The sequence below is a fragment of the Simochromis diagramma genome, unplaced genomic scaffold (assembly GCF_900408965.1).
Source record: "Simochromis diagramma unplaced genomic scaffold, fSimDia1.1 OVJJ01000402.1, whole genome shotgun sequence".
In the NCBI taxonomy this organism is placed as follows: Eukaryota; Metazoa; Chordata; class Actinopteri; order Cichliformes; family Cichlidae; genus Simochromis; species Simochromis diagramma.
The window spans coordinates 6,396,431-6,412,960 of record NW_024386972.1 but is presented as its reverse complement, the minus strand read 5'-3'; the positions used below and the strand labels follow the sequence as shown (position 1 = coordinate 6,412,960).

Below are 16,530 nucleotides of genomic sequence, written 5' to 3'. Positions count from 1 at the left end.
TTCTGCTGACCTGAGAAGAACCATGCTCCTAATAAAAACTAATAAATGAGTTAAGTCCCATCTAAGCAATGTGTAGCTGCTAGTGAACGTCCCAGGCTCTGCTTTGCAGGTAATCCTCGAATGTGTTTACCACCCCATCATAAGTCAGTCTGCTTTGTTTTCAGTAGCATCTCAAAATTGAGACAGTTTTAACTCAAGTTGCTGAATTTCCTTGACATACAAGGGTCTCTGGTTGTCATATCACTACTAATATTTTTATGTGTCCATTTGCCCCCTATAAAATGTTAAAAAGCCATCATTAATCATGCCTAAGTGACATGTCTTACTCAGAAATGTATTCATTTTCATACATTTTAAAGGTCACTTGGAGAGTTTTTGAGGAAAATTTTCTGCATAGTCTTAAATCTGCTACAGCTTGAGACCAACGACACAAAATGAAGTTAAATTCAGTTAAGTAATTCACCCTGACAAAAAATGTGTCCGCGCGCGGGCGTGTGAGCGCGACATGCTCGTGGCATTAAGTTTTTGCAGAGCTCAACATTATTTCACCCAAGATTGGTTCAGCGTGTGTGTGCGTGTGTGTGCATGCATCACTGTGTGTTTCATCCCGTTTATAGTGCCGCACCCTGCCTTCTGTGCGTAAAAGCCACCACGTAGCCGACATCATCATCATCATCATCACCGCACACCACGTTTCTTCCAGCAGCGGGACGAGCCGGAGGATAACGGTTCACCTCACGGGCAGGTTGGACACAGAGATGGGAGAGGAGCGGCGGCTTTTCTGGCTATGACACAGACACAGCGGGCGGGAAGGATGGCTCTCACCAGCCGGGAAATGTTGTGCTTGATCGGAACCGCCTGTCTCTGGCTGCCACTGTTAGCTGAGGTACTGTATCCTGCCTGCTGCTGATGAGGATGTGTTTTTTCTTTATAGTGCAATGTGCCCTGATTTATTTCTTTTCTTTTGTGTGTCTCTCTGTGTGTGCTTTCCTTTTTTTTGAAGCCATGTCCCGTGGTGGTCACGCTTTGCTGACCTCTGCTGCATTTCATTAAAAAAAACAAAAAAATCGAATGAGTCCGACAGCCTGATTAAACTGACAGTTGTATTGATAAGCCTGTAGAAGAATTCAGGGCTGTGCCGCCACGTTGTAAGGTCTATATCACAGAAAGGATGCTTTCGTGTTTTTTCTCTCTGGGCTGCATTTCCAACAATGCAAGTGCAGGTCAGAAATTTAAAGAGCACCACATTTTAGCCAATTAATGGTGACATGAAGGTACACTGCCCAATTAAGCGGAGTCTACATTGTCGCACACACCCATTCGTGCTGGGTGACAAACACAACCCCTCCACCTTCCTCTCTTTTCTCCTGCTCCTCATCCTCTTCCTCCACCCCCCGCGGCAGGATATCATGAGAAGAACCCGTCGGTGCCTCCTCTGCCCCCGCGGTGCTTGGGGAACGGACCCAGCACGGGCTGTTAAAGCTGTCACTACATGTCAGCGCAGAAATGTTAAATTCGAAACGCGAGGAAGCAGGTGTTTCTGTCATGCGTGGGTCAAAACACGCGTTTCTGCAGCAGCTGGAAGTCAGGTTCACTCATTTGTTCTGTGTCTTGCAGAAGCAACGCAATCAATTAATGATCAATCAATCAATTTTTCGTCACATTCGTCCAGTTTTCCTCTCACTGCAGTTGGAGTGTGTTGGGTTAATATGCAGCATATGAGCCGAGTAGCCAGTGTAGAAGTCATTAGTGGAGTACAGCAGTGTGCGGGATTTAATTAGACCCACTTACACTGAAAGCAGCCGTGCACATCGAGCACACCGAGCACGCTGCAGATGAATTCCTAATTTTTCATCTTTTTTAGACAGTTTGTGTTTTCCCCCCTGGCAGGAATTCTTGGAATTCAGAAGCTCTTCATTTTGTTGGAAACATGTGAACAAAACAGAAAATTAATCTGGAGATCTCTATACCCTACAAACTGCTTTCCTGTGGCTCAGTCTGTGGAGACTAAAATGCTTGTATGTAAACAATAGGCAGAAACCAGCCTCCAATTTACATCACAGAATACATTTTTGTGTCAGCTTCACTTAATAAAGAGCCAATATACAGCAGATTTACAAATATGAATTATATTATTAATAATACAGTAGCATAATGTTAAATAAAATGAATGTTTCTGCAGATTATGAACCCTTATTAGAGGCTACAACATCAAAGTTAATGGGATTTGTGATAAAATTGCTTTATGATTTACCTCTGCCAAGGAGGTTATTTGATGTATCGGATGGTTGAACAATATTTTATCACACAAACTGAAACATCCAACTAAGAATCATATTCACAAATCTACAGGATACTAGTAACAGCAGAGGGTGGCAAAAAACACCCTCTGCTGTGAAATAAAACAGGGAGCTTAAATTGAATTGGCCAGTGAGGACATGTGCATGAACAAAGCTGTTTGTAGTCATGGAATCTAAGGAATTTGATTGGAAGATTGGAATGAGGTTTTTTTAGGTCCTGTGTTTGCATCACTTTTGTGTTGGAGGAACTGCAGATTCATGAATGATCATTCGCATGTCTTCAGGGACTGCAGTCCTCCAGGGATATTGGTTGGATAAAAGAGTGGAGCAAAAACAGTTGAGTATTGAGTATAGATGGTGCTTTCAGTTGGAGGACCTCTTCAGAACACTTTAGGACAAGACCCCATTCCCGTGTTCATTGCCAAGAAGATCATGTCTGTTAACTGGAGTAAAACATCACCACTACCACAAATCCTGTAGACACACGCATAATGGCGTTAGCGAAGCTGTGAATTAGTATGGATACATTCATAATGTATAAAGTCACAATGGCCTTGAACCCTTTAAACCTTAATTGTCAAGGAATGTTCAGCCATACTATGTCCAGTGTTTAGTGTTCTGTGCAAGATTTATGAGTTATTAATAAAAAGTTGCAGACTGTTTTACTTGTTTTAGTTTTTTACCAAAGGTGTGGCTTGACCCACAAGTGGTTAACTTTTGAATTGAATCTGGATCTGAAGCCCCTTTTTCACAATAGTCATAATGAAAGAAGAAAAACTGTGAGACATTGTCATAAACTAATCTGGATCCAAAGACTCAATGAATGTGTGGTGTGAGGGGACCTTTCGGCCTTGGTGGAAGCATGCTCATGTATTCAGCTAGGATATCTGTTTATATCAGCTGAACCTCCATATAAATCGATGCTGATTTTGCACTGGCTGAACATTGAGGTTACTGTAGCGAGGAACTTTTTATAATCAAGATTTCTTTGTGTCACTTGCATAAAGGGGGGAATAAAAAAAATCATCACCTGTTTTGCCAAATTTCCATATTAAACATCAGGATTCAACCTCAATTTAACAGTGAGGTCAGTTAGTGGAGGAGAATCCTCCTAATCCTGCTCTGCTGGTTATAAACTAACCCTCTCTGCAGCTGGTTTTCTGTCAGACCTGATAAATACTTTCACTTTTCTTATCTGTGCCTGACAATCATTGTGTCACTATGCTTTCAGCACCACCGTGAAGTCTTCTGCAGGTCCCCAGGCTCCCTTGTAATAACACATAATAGGAAATGCCAAGTAAAATCACTCTACCCTTTAAAGGTTTTGACCCTTTTAAGGTTTCGCATCATAAAAGTGACAAAAATCATCATTAATATCCCAAAACCTTACCAGGTGGCACGCACGAGTGTGATCGTTTATGACTAAAAGCATCACTTTGGAGCAACTTCCTATCTCAGTGCTGCAGCGGTCTCGATTATTGCCTATTTATTTGTTGCCCTTCCATCTGGTGTGGTGCGTCTGTTTGCATGGCCAAACACTGGACGCAGGTGCAAGAGCAGATTAGTGCCGTAATTGAGCCGTGTGATTGACATGAGCGTAGATATCGGCACCCGTGTCTGCTATCACAGGTCGCCTGTTCCTGATGTAATACCATTAAGCTGAGTCTTCTGGGAGGCGTTTGCGTGTTGGTTTCACGCGTGCGTGTGCAGTGGCCAGAAACAGTGACAGGAAGCAGAGAGCAGAACTCACCTGTGTGACGGTGAAATGCGCTGTATATCGCTGCCCTCTCAGCAGAGCAGATGGGCTGTGTGTTCTGTAAATGTGTATCTGATATCTAAAATGAAATAAACACTGCAATATAAACTCTGATGCTGTCTAGTACTGTGTGTGTTTGGAGTTACTGTGCTGTACTCTCGTCCCTGGGTTGCTTATACTTATACTTCAAGTGGTGAGAATCAGGGAGTAAACTCATTAATACATCGAAAGTACATCGAGACGACTTCATGTTCAAGGATAAATGCCAACAAATCAGAATACTTTAGGGGGAAATGCTTGAATCTGCATGTAAAGTTGCACAAAAACTAAATATACGCAGTACTCAAGGGATTACCCCGTGTGCAGTAAACCATTAAAGAGGACCTCTTCTGCTCGTCTCCAGCTCCATGTTTTTTATTCTATGACTCAAGAGTAGCTTTGCATGATTCACAGATCAAAATAATCCTTATTTATCTTATTCTGGGCCTTGGTGCACCCCCTCAGTTCATCCTTTGTCTGAAATAGAGAGTTTCAGTTTCTCTACTCTTCAGTTAACTTTTATTCTGAGTGGCTGTCCCTCACAAGTATTAGGCTGGAACAGCAGGTGAGCAGGGCACCTGTGCTTCAGATATATCCGCTCCTTATGACGTCTTACAGAGCCATGTTTAACACGAGCATCTGTGTATGAGGCATGAAATGAAACGAAATTATCTAAAATATACACCTTATAGATAGAAAATTACCTGTCTTATTTTATAACAATGGCCACAGTTGCTTCCGTGCTCAGTGAAGGTAATTGTAGAGATAATCTTGAGACCTTATGACTCTCTGTCCATTAAATTTGTTTCTAATTAGACTCAATGAAAGGATTTTTCTCCTTTTTTGGGGGTGTTAAGGCGCTATTATCGAGCTGCAGTCCAGCTGTTTTGGTGCTTTCACATTTGCTTTTTGCAATTCATAATTATGAGGAGTCAGATACGGCCTGTAACTAATCATCATGCATATTTTAGAATGCTGTTTATGCGTCACGACTCACTAAAGTTCAGACTTTGTAGTGGAAAATGAATCATGCGCTGGTGGCCTAATTTCCACCAGTTTTCAACCAAATCTGCTTAGAAGATCTTTGCCTTTTTATGTTTGCTTTTAAATGAATTTCATGTTTTTTTCTTGTTCTTTGTTTACTATTATACCAAGATGAAATTCTGGTCCTTTGTCTCACTCTCTGTCTTTCTCTTGTGCATGCAGGTGGTGGCTGAAGACAGCTACTTAAATGAGGTGCAGAACTCAGGTAGGCGAGAGGCGACGCTCTCATCCTCTTTCTGTGCATTTACTTTCTCCTCCCATCTGTCCTCCCCTCCTACACCATCTCTCTCCTTTCTGCTGTTTTCTCCGTTCCCTCCAGTTTAACCCACATTCTGACTCAGACTCTCACAAAGCCCCTCCCACTCTTTCCTACCTCTCCTCTCCCCCTCATCCTGGCCTGCGCCCCTCTGCCTTTCATTTTCCTCTTCTTTCTTTCTCCGCATCCCTGAGAGGAGTGAAGGGCATGATGAAGATAGGAGGGGGGGTTGGGGCAAAGAACTCCTCCCTCTCGGCTCATTTCCAGTGCGGTGAAACATCTCCGCTTTAACACTCGCCACACACTGACAGACAAGCGCCCATGCAGTCAGAAACACACCATCCATCACGGGGAATCCAAATTGTGGCTTTTTAACAATACTGAACACCTGCATAAATTCACATACTGCTAAAATTGCCTCTTTTTATTGGGTGGAAATGAGGATAAATGGTGTAAAAGCAAATTTCCTCAGGTTTCCAGATTTATTAATGTGTTTTGTGTAGAGGATGTTGTTGCTACACACCCACCCCCCATACAGCCAGCCTCCGACTGTGAACCGTGTCAAATACTCATTGTGGCTGGGAAACGGATTACGGGAGAAGGGAGACTGAGTGTTCCCATGGCGATGGGCAGAGTGCGGTTGTCGTGGCAATGAGGAGGGTGTCGAGTATTGTGTGAAATGCATTAAAGAGCGTAGTGAAATATTAAAGTGGTGAAATATAAACAAGGGGAGAATTTAGGGATCATATTGAGACATGAAAAATCATAATAAATGTTCGTTTTGAGCGATACTGAAAATGTTGCTTTTGTTTAGTTACGTAACGCTTTTTTACTTTATTAAAATTTTATGAAGCTGAAGATAAAAGTTTGATTAATGCTACTGTGCAGCTTTTAAGCATGTTTTTGCCATTCAGCACAACAAATGCAAAATATATATGTGAAAATATTACATGATTTATATGGTAAGATTACGAATTACAAAGCAGTAAGGGAACATGGCAGTGTATCCTGTGTTTATTTTAAATATTTGATGATTGTTTGTTTGTATTTGTGCCTAAGTGCTTAAAAAGAAGGAAAAATGGCTCAAAGATAAAGTTGTGCATTTATTTTTCATCAGCATCGACACAAAACGTCAGCGTTAACTCTCCAGCCACCCAACTAGTAACTACAATGACCTTGAGGTGTAATTCTTATCTCCAATTGTGTTTATCTCATCTATATTGTTTCTTTTCTCTTGCCGATATTCTAAAATGCTCAACTTATTTTGATTTTCAATCATTTTTAGCTCATCCGGCCAAACGTCTGATGTTTTTATGCCACGAATATGTGTCAGATGGACAAGAATTGCAGGTGTAGTACCTGAGCACAGTGATCATATAGTGGATTTTCACCCAAATTCTGCTCAAGGCCAAAGTCACGTTTGTCACTTTATTGGAAATTTTACCATTTTTCAACTTCGAGTATTTATGGAAGAGGATTAGGGCCACTGAAAAACAAAAGTGGGCACGTCTTTTTTCCCCCTGCTTTTCCAGAATTCTGAGAAAAAAGTCACAAGTCTGACTTTAATCTCAGAATTTTGACTTTTTTCTCAGAATTCTGGAAAAGAAGAAAAAAAAATACGTGCCCCCTTTTTTCTTCTTCTTCCTGTGGCCCTAATCCTCTTCCGTAGGTACTGGCCAGATTTTAGTGCAACAACATTAATTTGCCTTGGACATGACTGTTTGGCTCCTCCTTGACTTCTCAGTGTATTTTAAGCCTCATTTGTTTGCGGAGTACTGCCAACTAACCAGTAACACAAAAACCTATCACTTTCTTTCTGTACACATTACATTAACTTCTAAACTGTGCTGGATATGAGAGAGGTGAAAAAAGGAGCTACAAAATCCACAAATTGTAGGCAAAAAATGTCATTTATTTTGACTTTCATTCCTCACAAATATTATTTATTTGGATATTGCAAAAAAATACAAAAACCATTGCAACGAGTCAGGGAATTCTGACTCCAGTTTGACACTTGAAAATTAAAAAAGATCGATGTTCAATCAGGTATATATGTAATATTAAATATATCAAAATTAAAGGAACAGTGTTTTTCTCTGACTTGCTATGTGGATATATCTGTTGTATCTGTTTAATATACTGGAATCTACTTTAGCAGTGCTCACAGTGCCCAAAAACACATACAAAAGAATACACTACTCCGCAGCAACATTTCTTTCTACAAATCCGTAAACACGTGCAAAATGTGCATCTATTCGTGACTTACAGAAGCACATCCTTTTAGTCCTTTCACCACTTTACAGACTCCACTCGTACCTCCATGTCGGCTATATAAGTAAGAACACCTGGTGAATTCATATTATGTCTTGAAATCACAGGTGTTGCTCCCATTTACAGCACCACTTTCTTTTCAGTTAAATCCTCAATTTTATTATTTCCACCCATTCTTCTCCCTCGTTAACATGCTGTTCGATCTTCTGTGCACGAAGTGCCGAACTCGTTACAAGCCTCGAACCTTTCACACTTAAACTGACGTCACCATATGTAGCAGAAAAAAAACCCCTCTATAGTTTAGTCTTTTTTTTGTAGTGTAATGAATTAGTCTGCCTGTTTATAAGATGAAGCCACCGTCCTACATTCATAAGACAATTATGAAGCTGCCTGGCAATGTGTCATAACGTGATAGACTAAATAATTTAATTATTATACGAAAAACTGTGATAATAAATAACTCATTAGTCATTAAATGCACATCTAAACTTTCTGAAGGTTTGAATATTATTTTCCTCCTTACATTCACTGTTTTTATCAGTTTGCTTTTCCTTTTTACTTGTCAAAACTGGATTTATTCTACTGTCATTTCTTTATATTTTCTTTCCAAGGAGCCAGTCTTTCTTGTAATTTTAAAGTGGTCTGCAGCAATAGTTCTTCAGGCTTTCTGGAAGATTTTTCCATCATTTTCAGTCCCATCCTTGTACCTGAACGTTTTCAGACGAGAGAAAAATGCCCAAATGTTGTGTCAGTTTGACGAAACACGTTAGAATTGTTGATCTATTTTTCTCTAGCTAATTAATAGCAAAAAGAAACCAAACAAAACTGAAAAAAATCTGTACTTGGATAGGCGATTAGCAAATTTAGCAAGAAAACCTCACATATTCACACTATCTCACTGATAAATATCTGATAAAGACATTAAATATCCAAAACGTCCTTCATATTGGATATATGTCTTTAAATGTAAGGCACTTAGCTTTTACCCCACAAAGACTCAAACAGAATAAAATATTTGATTCAAAGGGTGAGTCTCTGAAGCCCCGCTGACTCGCTTTCACCAACAGGAACTATTATCATGGGATCTAAGTTGGAGCCAAATTCATTGTCACAGGGATTAAAGTACGGATAGAGCTCCTCGGTAAAGAAACACTCAGTGAAAGAGTAAATAAGTGTTGCAGCCTCCGTGTCCCAAAATGATATTTGACCTCGGTCGTAATCCACAAAAACCCCGATCCGCTCCACTTTCCCAAAGTGTACCGGCTCATCCGGAGAGTTGAAGGTTTCAAACTTATTTTCCAGGAACCACATGGCCCACAGCCCACTACGCGAATCCCGACTGAGTGACCCTCTCCTCTGGACCGACGCAGCAGCCATGCCCAGACACCACTCGGTCTTCTGGCCCACGTAAACCTCGAAGTAAAACTTGCGGGATGAGAAGCTTCTGTTTCCCAGAACTGCAAGATGCTCAGTGAACATGCTTGGGTTCGAGATTTGGTTTGCCCACCATCCTGAGCGCATGCTGTATCTTACTTGTTTCAAATCGTCCGATATCATGAGCAGAGGATGAGCCGTGTCCGGATCCAGCAAGACGTTCACTTCGTACTGCTGCATATATCTGAGCGTGGCTTTATTTGACACGTCTGATCCGTCGCACAGTTTTTGTATGTCTGTGTTCATTTTGTTGAGCGTTGTTCGCAGCTGGGAGACGGAGTTTTTCAAAGATTCGCCTATGTGTTGTATCTCCAGGTGTCGGTTAAAGCTGAGATGGGAAGGATCCATTGTTTGAGGCAGGACGGAGGAGCTTGGGTAGTGCCGGAGAAAATGGAGCTGATCTTTAGTTTGCTTTAGCTCAATCAGCTTCACACTCGTCACCTGCAGCTCTGTGATCTCCTTCTCCATATCACTAATTACCCCTCCTGCTTCTTGTTCTACAGTTTTTTGCTTCTCCTCGATGACCGCGATGAGCTCTGTCTGACTCTTCTGAATCTCAGACACCAGGTCTGTTAGGTCCTGCACGCCGCTGGCAGTCACCTTTTCAGTTTCTGTCTTGCTTAGCTTTACTGATTCCTTCACTTTCACAATGTTCTGGAGCCTTTCCTGGATCATCCGCTGCACTTTACCCTCAGTGTGCTCCAGCAGGTTCTTCTTCTCGTCGTACGCCCGCTCCACAGGAACAACAGAGTGCTCCTTGTGGCGGGAGCTGGAGCAGACGTCACACAGCAGAGCGCTGTCGTCTCTGCAGAACCACATCAGCAGCTTGTTATGTTCCTCACAGATCCGCCCCTCCAGGCTCGCCACAGGTTCAATCAGCGTGTGCTTCTTCAGTCCAGGGGCAAGGTGATGAGGCGCCAGATGAACGTCGCAGTATGAAGTCTGACACTCCACACATGATTTAATTGCTTCTTGCGGCGTGTCGGTACAGATGCCACATAGCACCCCAGCTCCAGGGCTGGCCTGCAGTGAATGAGCACTCCAGGTGTCAAAATCTTTAGCTTTAAGCGACAAGACGTTTGACGCGAGCTCTGAAATGAAAGTGTTGACCTTGAGATCCGGTCTTCTTTCAAAAGCGTGATTACAGACAGGACACCGACAGACTTGCACATCTTTCCAGTAGGTTTCGATACACAACATGCAGAAGTTGTGTCCACATGGAGTGGAAACTGGGCGAGTGAAGACATCCAGGCAGATGGGACACAGAAACTGGTCCTCAGAGAAAAGACTGCTGCCAGATGCCATTTCTAAGAAAACAGACAAACACTATTAAATCTAGGCCAACATTCAGATTAGCTGCTTTAGCTAAAATAAGTTCATGAGCTATTCTGGAGCTTTTAACAGCAGCTGTCACTGCATTTTTAGTGGAAGTTACCTTTTTGCCTAACTCTTTAAAACAACCCCCGAGAGTTTACTTATATAAGCAAAAGGCTTATCTTTGCATTTAGTGCTGTAATTATTTAACGCTGACTTTAACCATTAAAGTTAAAACTCGAATGGCAGGTTTCGCTCTGTTGTTTTCAGGCTGCGGAACAGGATGCGACCTGTGCGATCACCTTAATGAGCCTCAGTATTGCCCGGGAACAAATTTTTCCTTTTTCAGCCAGCATCGTTCTGATAACATTCAAATCACTTCATAACCAGATAGTCTGCACTTAAACCACAGAGCAAATGTACCAAACTGCACCATCATCGAGACTCAGGATTAAATGGACCCATGCTTATAGACTGGGTTTTTAATAAATGCCGTTCTTTCTCGTTTCATTTTCAAACTATGTATTTGCATTCTTTTTTTTTTAAACCTGTTGCTATGTAGTAACTTGGCATTTTCCTGTATAAATAAAGATGAATTTATTGCTAACTTCATGAATCTTTATTAACTTTATTAACCTTATGAATTTAAAGCCACTAACCCATATAAAAACAGCACCTGGCTGTGCAGATCTGAGCTGCAGATCTCTAATAACATAACTACTGATGTTATTCACAAATAGACTGATTAGATGAGCTAATGTGAGAGCTCACTATATGGAGATGTGGGGTAACACATACCCACAGAGCAGACAGGTCTGGCCCGAACCTGGTGTCAAGCCGGCACTGCTGGGTGACTTCTGGCATGGGTAAGTGGTATGTCATCCAGATATGGGCCAGACCTGGCATAGATGGCACTGTTTATGTGATGGCATGCCACATCTGGGCTGATTGTGGTTTGGTTTATGTGGCCCAGGCTCATAGAAAACAGGTCTTCCCTGGATCCGGCATCAAGCTGGCCCTTCTGACTGACTGGTGTCATGGCAGGGTGTACGTCAACCAGACGTGGGCCAGGTCTGGCAATGACAGCACTATTTATGTTCCTATTTTCCTATTTTAGTTAGAAGACCCAAATGCCATGTTGCAATACTATACTGCTATGGTAGCCAATGTTTCAAATGCAGATTTGACAGGTTTGTGAGTGTACACTTTATCCTAAACCTAGTGAGGGTTTACTCATGTTTGCTACTGGTTGGCTATAGCGCAGGAGATAGAGCAGGTCACCTACTGATTGGAAGGTTAGTGGTTCGATCCCAGTCTGCATGTCAAGAGTTTGAACGTAGTTATGAAGCACTCAATTTAGAGGAAGTGGGTGAATGTGGCATGTTGTATAGAGCAATTTGTGTAATCTGGGAGAGTAGAAAAGCGCTATATAAGAATCAGTCCATTCACTGTCTGAACAGAGTTTTCTCATGTTACTATTGTGTTCTGGCACATGTTGTTATTACATGGCTTGATTAAGGTACACATTAGGCTGACATCTGGGGGCTGAGCTGAAACTGTTCTGGGCCAGCAGTGTGTCTGCAACTGGCCTTGTGCGGGCCACCTCTGGCAAACCTGATCTGGGCCACCAAAGGGTCGTCATTCTTTGCGGTATGTGGGCCATGTGTAAGCACATTGTGTGGGCCAGATCCGGGCCATACAAATTTTGCTATGTGGGTATAAAAGCACACTACAGTCACTATGCACAAAAAGTGCAGTAAGGACAGTTAATAAGATCGGATATATTTCTAAATTCAAAAATGTGGAAATTCACAGATCTGGTCAGATTTAAAACTGGTCAAATAATATTCAGAAGAAGAAATAATGTGTTACCAAAAAATTTTAATGTTAAAAGTTTTCACAGACAGAGAGGGGAGCTACATTTGAAAAAACACAAAGCGAGGACAACAGCGAGGAGCATGCAGTTAACAGTCTGTGGAGTGGTTTTGTGGAGTAATGTGGAGAAGGCTATACAAATATAAATCAGTTAAAAAATTATATAAAACACCAATAAAGCACTATATGGAAGCGGTGGGGTGTTAAATCTTTATATTAAGAATGACGTATTATAAAAAGCAATACTTTTGGAGAGGTGTAGTTAAATAACTATAGATCAGTGTATAAAGGTGTATATGTTAATATAACACAGGACTGTGCATTTGATATTTATGTAAGTATATTTATAGCATATATGTATATTTTAGATTGTATAATTAAAACAGATATATACGATGAATTAATACGAATTGAACTGGATAAGACCAACATTTTTTTTCCATGTGAATGTGATGACTTTTACTGATTTATACTGACTTATATTGATTGATTGATTAATATTGAGTCTTACTAAAAGGAGTTAGTAGCTATCAAAGATGATCGTAGTTGTGCATTAAGAGGAACTGCTCGTTTGATATCTTGAACGTCATTATTTATATATTTATTTATTCATTTTTAAATCACATGTGATCATATTTGGAAGTTAGTTAATGCTTGCACTAGTTTGGGTGGATGGATACCAAGCTGCCACTGTGATATTAAATAGGATGCTGATTTTGGCAACCAAACAACAGACTTGAAACAAAATGTACCTACTGGGGAAAATAAACAGCTGATTCCTTTTCTTCTTATATCTCAGTGCTGAATAGGGCAAACCCAGCTGTCAATCAAAGGGCTTACACCCCTTATAATCAGGCTGGTCTACGAGTCCCTGCCTCTGGTAAAAATTTAAGAACTTCCCAGTGGGGTTAAAGTGTAAGTAAAATTGGCTTTCACTTTCAGTCTGAGAAGACTAGCAGGAAGCATGATCTTAGCTGTTTCAGAGCAAAAGCTACTCCTAATCAAATAAAAGAGGATTAAAAAGGATTCAGAGTGACAGATTTTGCAGGAGTATCATGAAAAAGACAGAAACATTTCTACTGAATATCAAATACTCACCTGGTTGTTGACATCAGAATTTCCTACACTGGTGAAGTCTTCTTATATCGCTGAACCAGGGCGGCTGCCTCACATTCTGCACTTAGAAACCGTTATTTTCAGGATGTCTGTGAAGAAAAGTTATGTACACGGATTGTTGGCTTTGCAGTTGATGGTGGAGTTGTGGTGATGGGCTGATGGGGAGGTTGCAACCACATTTCAGCGTTACATCATCCCTAATATAACTGTCATTTAGTGCATCGTTCACATTTAGAACTTGTGGTCCATGATGCTGTAAAACACATTAGAGAGCTGAGTCATTTTCACACATTTATTAGTTCGTTGATCTCAGCAAACGAACAAGTTTGCCTCCTTCTCAGTTGGAAGATTCGCATATATGGGTAAAAGAGGGTTTACAGATGACAGATTTCCTCTATGGGAAAAAAATATGTCATTAAAGCAGAGAAAGAAAAAATCTGCTGGGACAGAATATCATATTTTGTGTTGTTTTGTAATTGGCACAGCTGGCCAAATAGCACAAAGTGAAAGAAGTCACAAACGAAACAGTCTGTATTGCCTCGTTTTATTGGCAATAAAATATTACACATTTTAGTTTCACTTAGAAACTACACAGCAGAGTATACGCTATTGTTATATGTTTAAGTTCTGAACTTTCAAAATTCATAATTATTCTATAAACATTACATTGAGAATAGAATACATTTTTTAAAAAAGTTCTAATAGGCTTAAAAATATACAGGACCACTCTGGTTTCTAAATTATTTTCATGGAAAAAGAAAAGCACATATCACACTCTGCTTATGATCCATATGTTTAAGCCTTTGAACAAGTAGAAAATTTTTTTATAAAATCTCCACGCCTTGTACAGCTGCCATGAATGGGGGAAATCATCTATAAGAACCAAATCTGTTTTTTCCTCAGGATGTACAAATGCTTTTCAGTTCAGTTCGGTTCTTTTTTATTTCAAACATGCTCTCCTGCTGTAAGTTTAGCCATCTTAACACGCTCCTCTTTTAAAGCTAGCATCAAGTGGCCACTAGAGAAACTGTAGTTTCTAGCACTTCTATTAATGGATTCGGTTTTATCAACCTTTCCAGACTTGTTTTGACACAGTGAGGCAATGAATGAGAGAAACCACTTAAACTATTACTCATTTGGCCAACTATGTGTGGTACACAGGTATCATCCCACTCTGTCGGTAACCTTCAAATAGACTGGCAACTTCCTTGAACTTTATGCTATTGTTGGAGTCATAATCAGATAAACTAAAAAAAAAAAGAAAATTATAAAATTAGTCCCACATGGCCTTTGTATCCTTGGCATATGCAGCTGGAAAGCATGTTGTTATTGTTACTTTCACTTCTCATGCTTTTTGCCCTAAAAGCTGCAGTTCAGAGTTCACTACTGACACCGGAAACATAGTGAAACGTGGGAAATTCGACTCCGACATTTAGACAACAAATATCTTCAATCGGGAATATCACTAAAGAGATCGTGTGATCGTATTTTTGAGCTGTGACAACATTTCTCAGCTAAAAGGCTTTACCGGCAAAGAAGTTTATGACCGTACAGCACATAAATAATATTAATTGCAGTAGCTATGTGTTATTAAGAAAGCTTAGGTTACTAGTGACTACTTACTTGATGCTCCTCGTTGGTGTGGGAGTGAGAATAATGAGTATGGCTCAGTTCCCTTTCTCCAGAAGTATTTTGCTTTTGGTTTCCTCAGTGTCAAATTTCCTTAAAGGGACAGGCACCCTTTTTCTTGCTGCTTGCTCCGCATTCAGGTTTTGAGTCCAGTATGAGGTTGGTTTAGATTTTTTAATTCTTAAGGATACATTTGTGCTTTACTTCAGAATTGCTTTTCCTCTTATCTGCCTCCAGCCTGTCTGTGTGTGTTTGTGTGTTGCAGTGTTGGTCACTCTGCAGTGAAATCTACGGATGTGCGTTAGTGTGTGAGGTGAGCTTCAGGGTTGCAGGGCGGTGTGTGCTGAAGAGATAAGGGTTGGGGGTTGCTGATACACTGCTACCATTAATCATGGTTTAGTAGCCGCTTGGCCTCCGAAACCCCCGAAGCTTTGGTGCGGGAAAAGTACTGAAGTTCTTCAGAGGAGGATGCAACGATTCAAGAGGAAAACACTCCTGTAGCTGTAGAAAACAACATTCAGTCGAGCTCTTTCTTTGGTTTAGGGGGTTTTCATACTTACACTTACAGATCAGCCAAAGCGAAACTTGAAAAGACAGAAGAAGAAAAAAAAACACTCACTAGCCACTTTATTGGATGCAACTGCTGTTCAACTACCTAATCAGCCAATCGCATAGCAGAAACTGCATTAAGGTTAACATGGTTAAGATGACCTGCTGAAGTTCAATTCAGTATCAGAATTGAACAGAAAGGTGATTTAAGTGACATAAATGTGCAGTGGTTGTTGGTGCCAGAGGGGCTTATCTGATTATTTCAGAAACTGCTGATGTACTCATAACTATTTCTAAGGTTGACAGAGAATTGTGTTACTGATGCAGGAGGAAAATGGCATAAACAGCAGTTCAGGATCCTGTTGTATCTAATATAAGTTAGATGGTAGGCTGATGTAAGCGCATTAGTGCTAAAAACTGCTCATTTCAGTCTGTTGCTAGGTGGTTGTTAGGCAACAAAAGGTGATATAGATAAGAACCTGCATGTAGACCGAGTTGGCAGACAAAGAAACAAACAAACAGACAGACATGTTGTGTATTATAGTTAACATTTTGTTGATATTTGTAATGAACTTGGCATAATTTTCACCGGGATTGTTTTATTTTTTCCTCTTAACTGTCTTCGGCTTGTTTGCTGTTGTGCTGTGAATAAAAAATGTAGTGACTGATTGTTTGTGCCACATTAAGCAGATGTTGATCTTTCACAGGAACGAGTTTGAGGTGCTGCTGCTCTGTCCACAGAGTGGAAGAAAAAACAGAAAAATCATTAGCAAACATCCTGGATATCTGTACCAAAGTTCAGCCACCCTTCCCACATTTGTCACAGAAGCAAACGACTAATGCAATCAGCAAAGGTTCAGCCATTGTTTAACATGTTATAGTTCAGTGTGGCCCTGCAGACCAACATTCCAACAAATATGCAAATACAATAAAAAGATCAAGTAACT

At 40.7% G+C, this 16,530-nt stretch overlaps 2 protein-coding genes across 2 annotated transcripts in view; one reads left to right on the top strand and one right to left on the bottom strand.

Annotated features, from left to right (window-relative positions):
* The first annotated feature begins 655 nt into the window (after positions 1-655).
* Positions 656-16,530, top strand: part of LOC120738208 (neurotrypsin-like) — a 33,137-nt gene continuing 17,262 nt past the window's right edge. The window contains exons 1-2 of the mRNA XM_040039375.1: positions 656-886; positions 5,302-5,344. Of these exons, the coding sequence (XP_039895309.1) occupies positions 788-886; positions 5,302-5,344 (142 nt within the window). The 5' untranslated portion in view covers positions 656-787. The remainder of the gene's footprint in view (positions 887-5,301; positions 5,345-16,530) is intronic.
* LOC120738215 (E3 ubiquitin-protein ligase TRIM21-like) lies at positions 6,963-15,822 on the bottom strand. Its single transcript, XM_040039400.1, has 3 exons — positions 15,029-15,822; positions 13,388-13,494; positions 6,963-10,407 (listed from the first exon to the last, which is right to left on the bottom strand). The coding sequence occupies exon 3, from the start codon at positions 10,403-10,405 to the stop codon at positions 8,687-8,689; it is 1,719 nt and encodes a 572-aa protein (XP_039895334.1). The 5' UTR covers positions 10,406-10,407; positions 13,388-13,494; positions 15,029-15,822; the 3' UTR covers positions 6,963-8,686.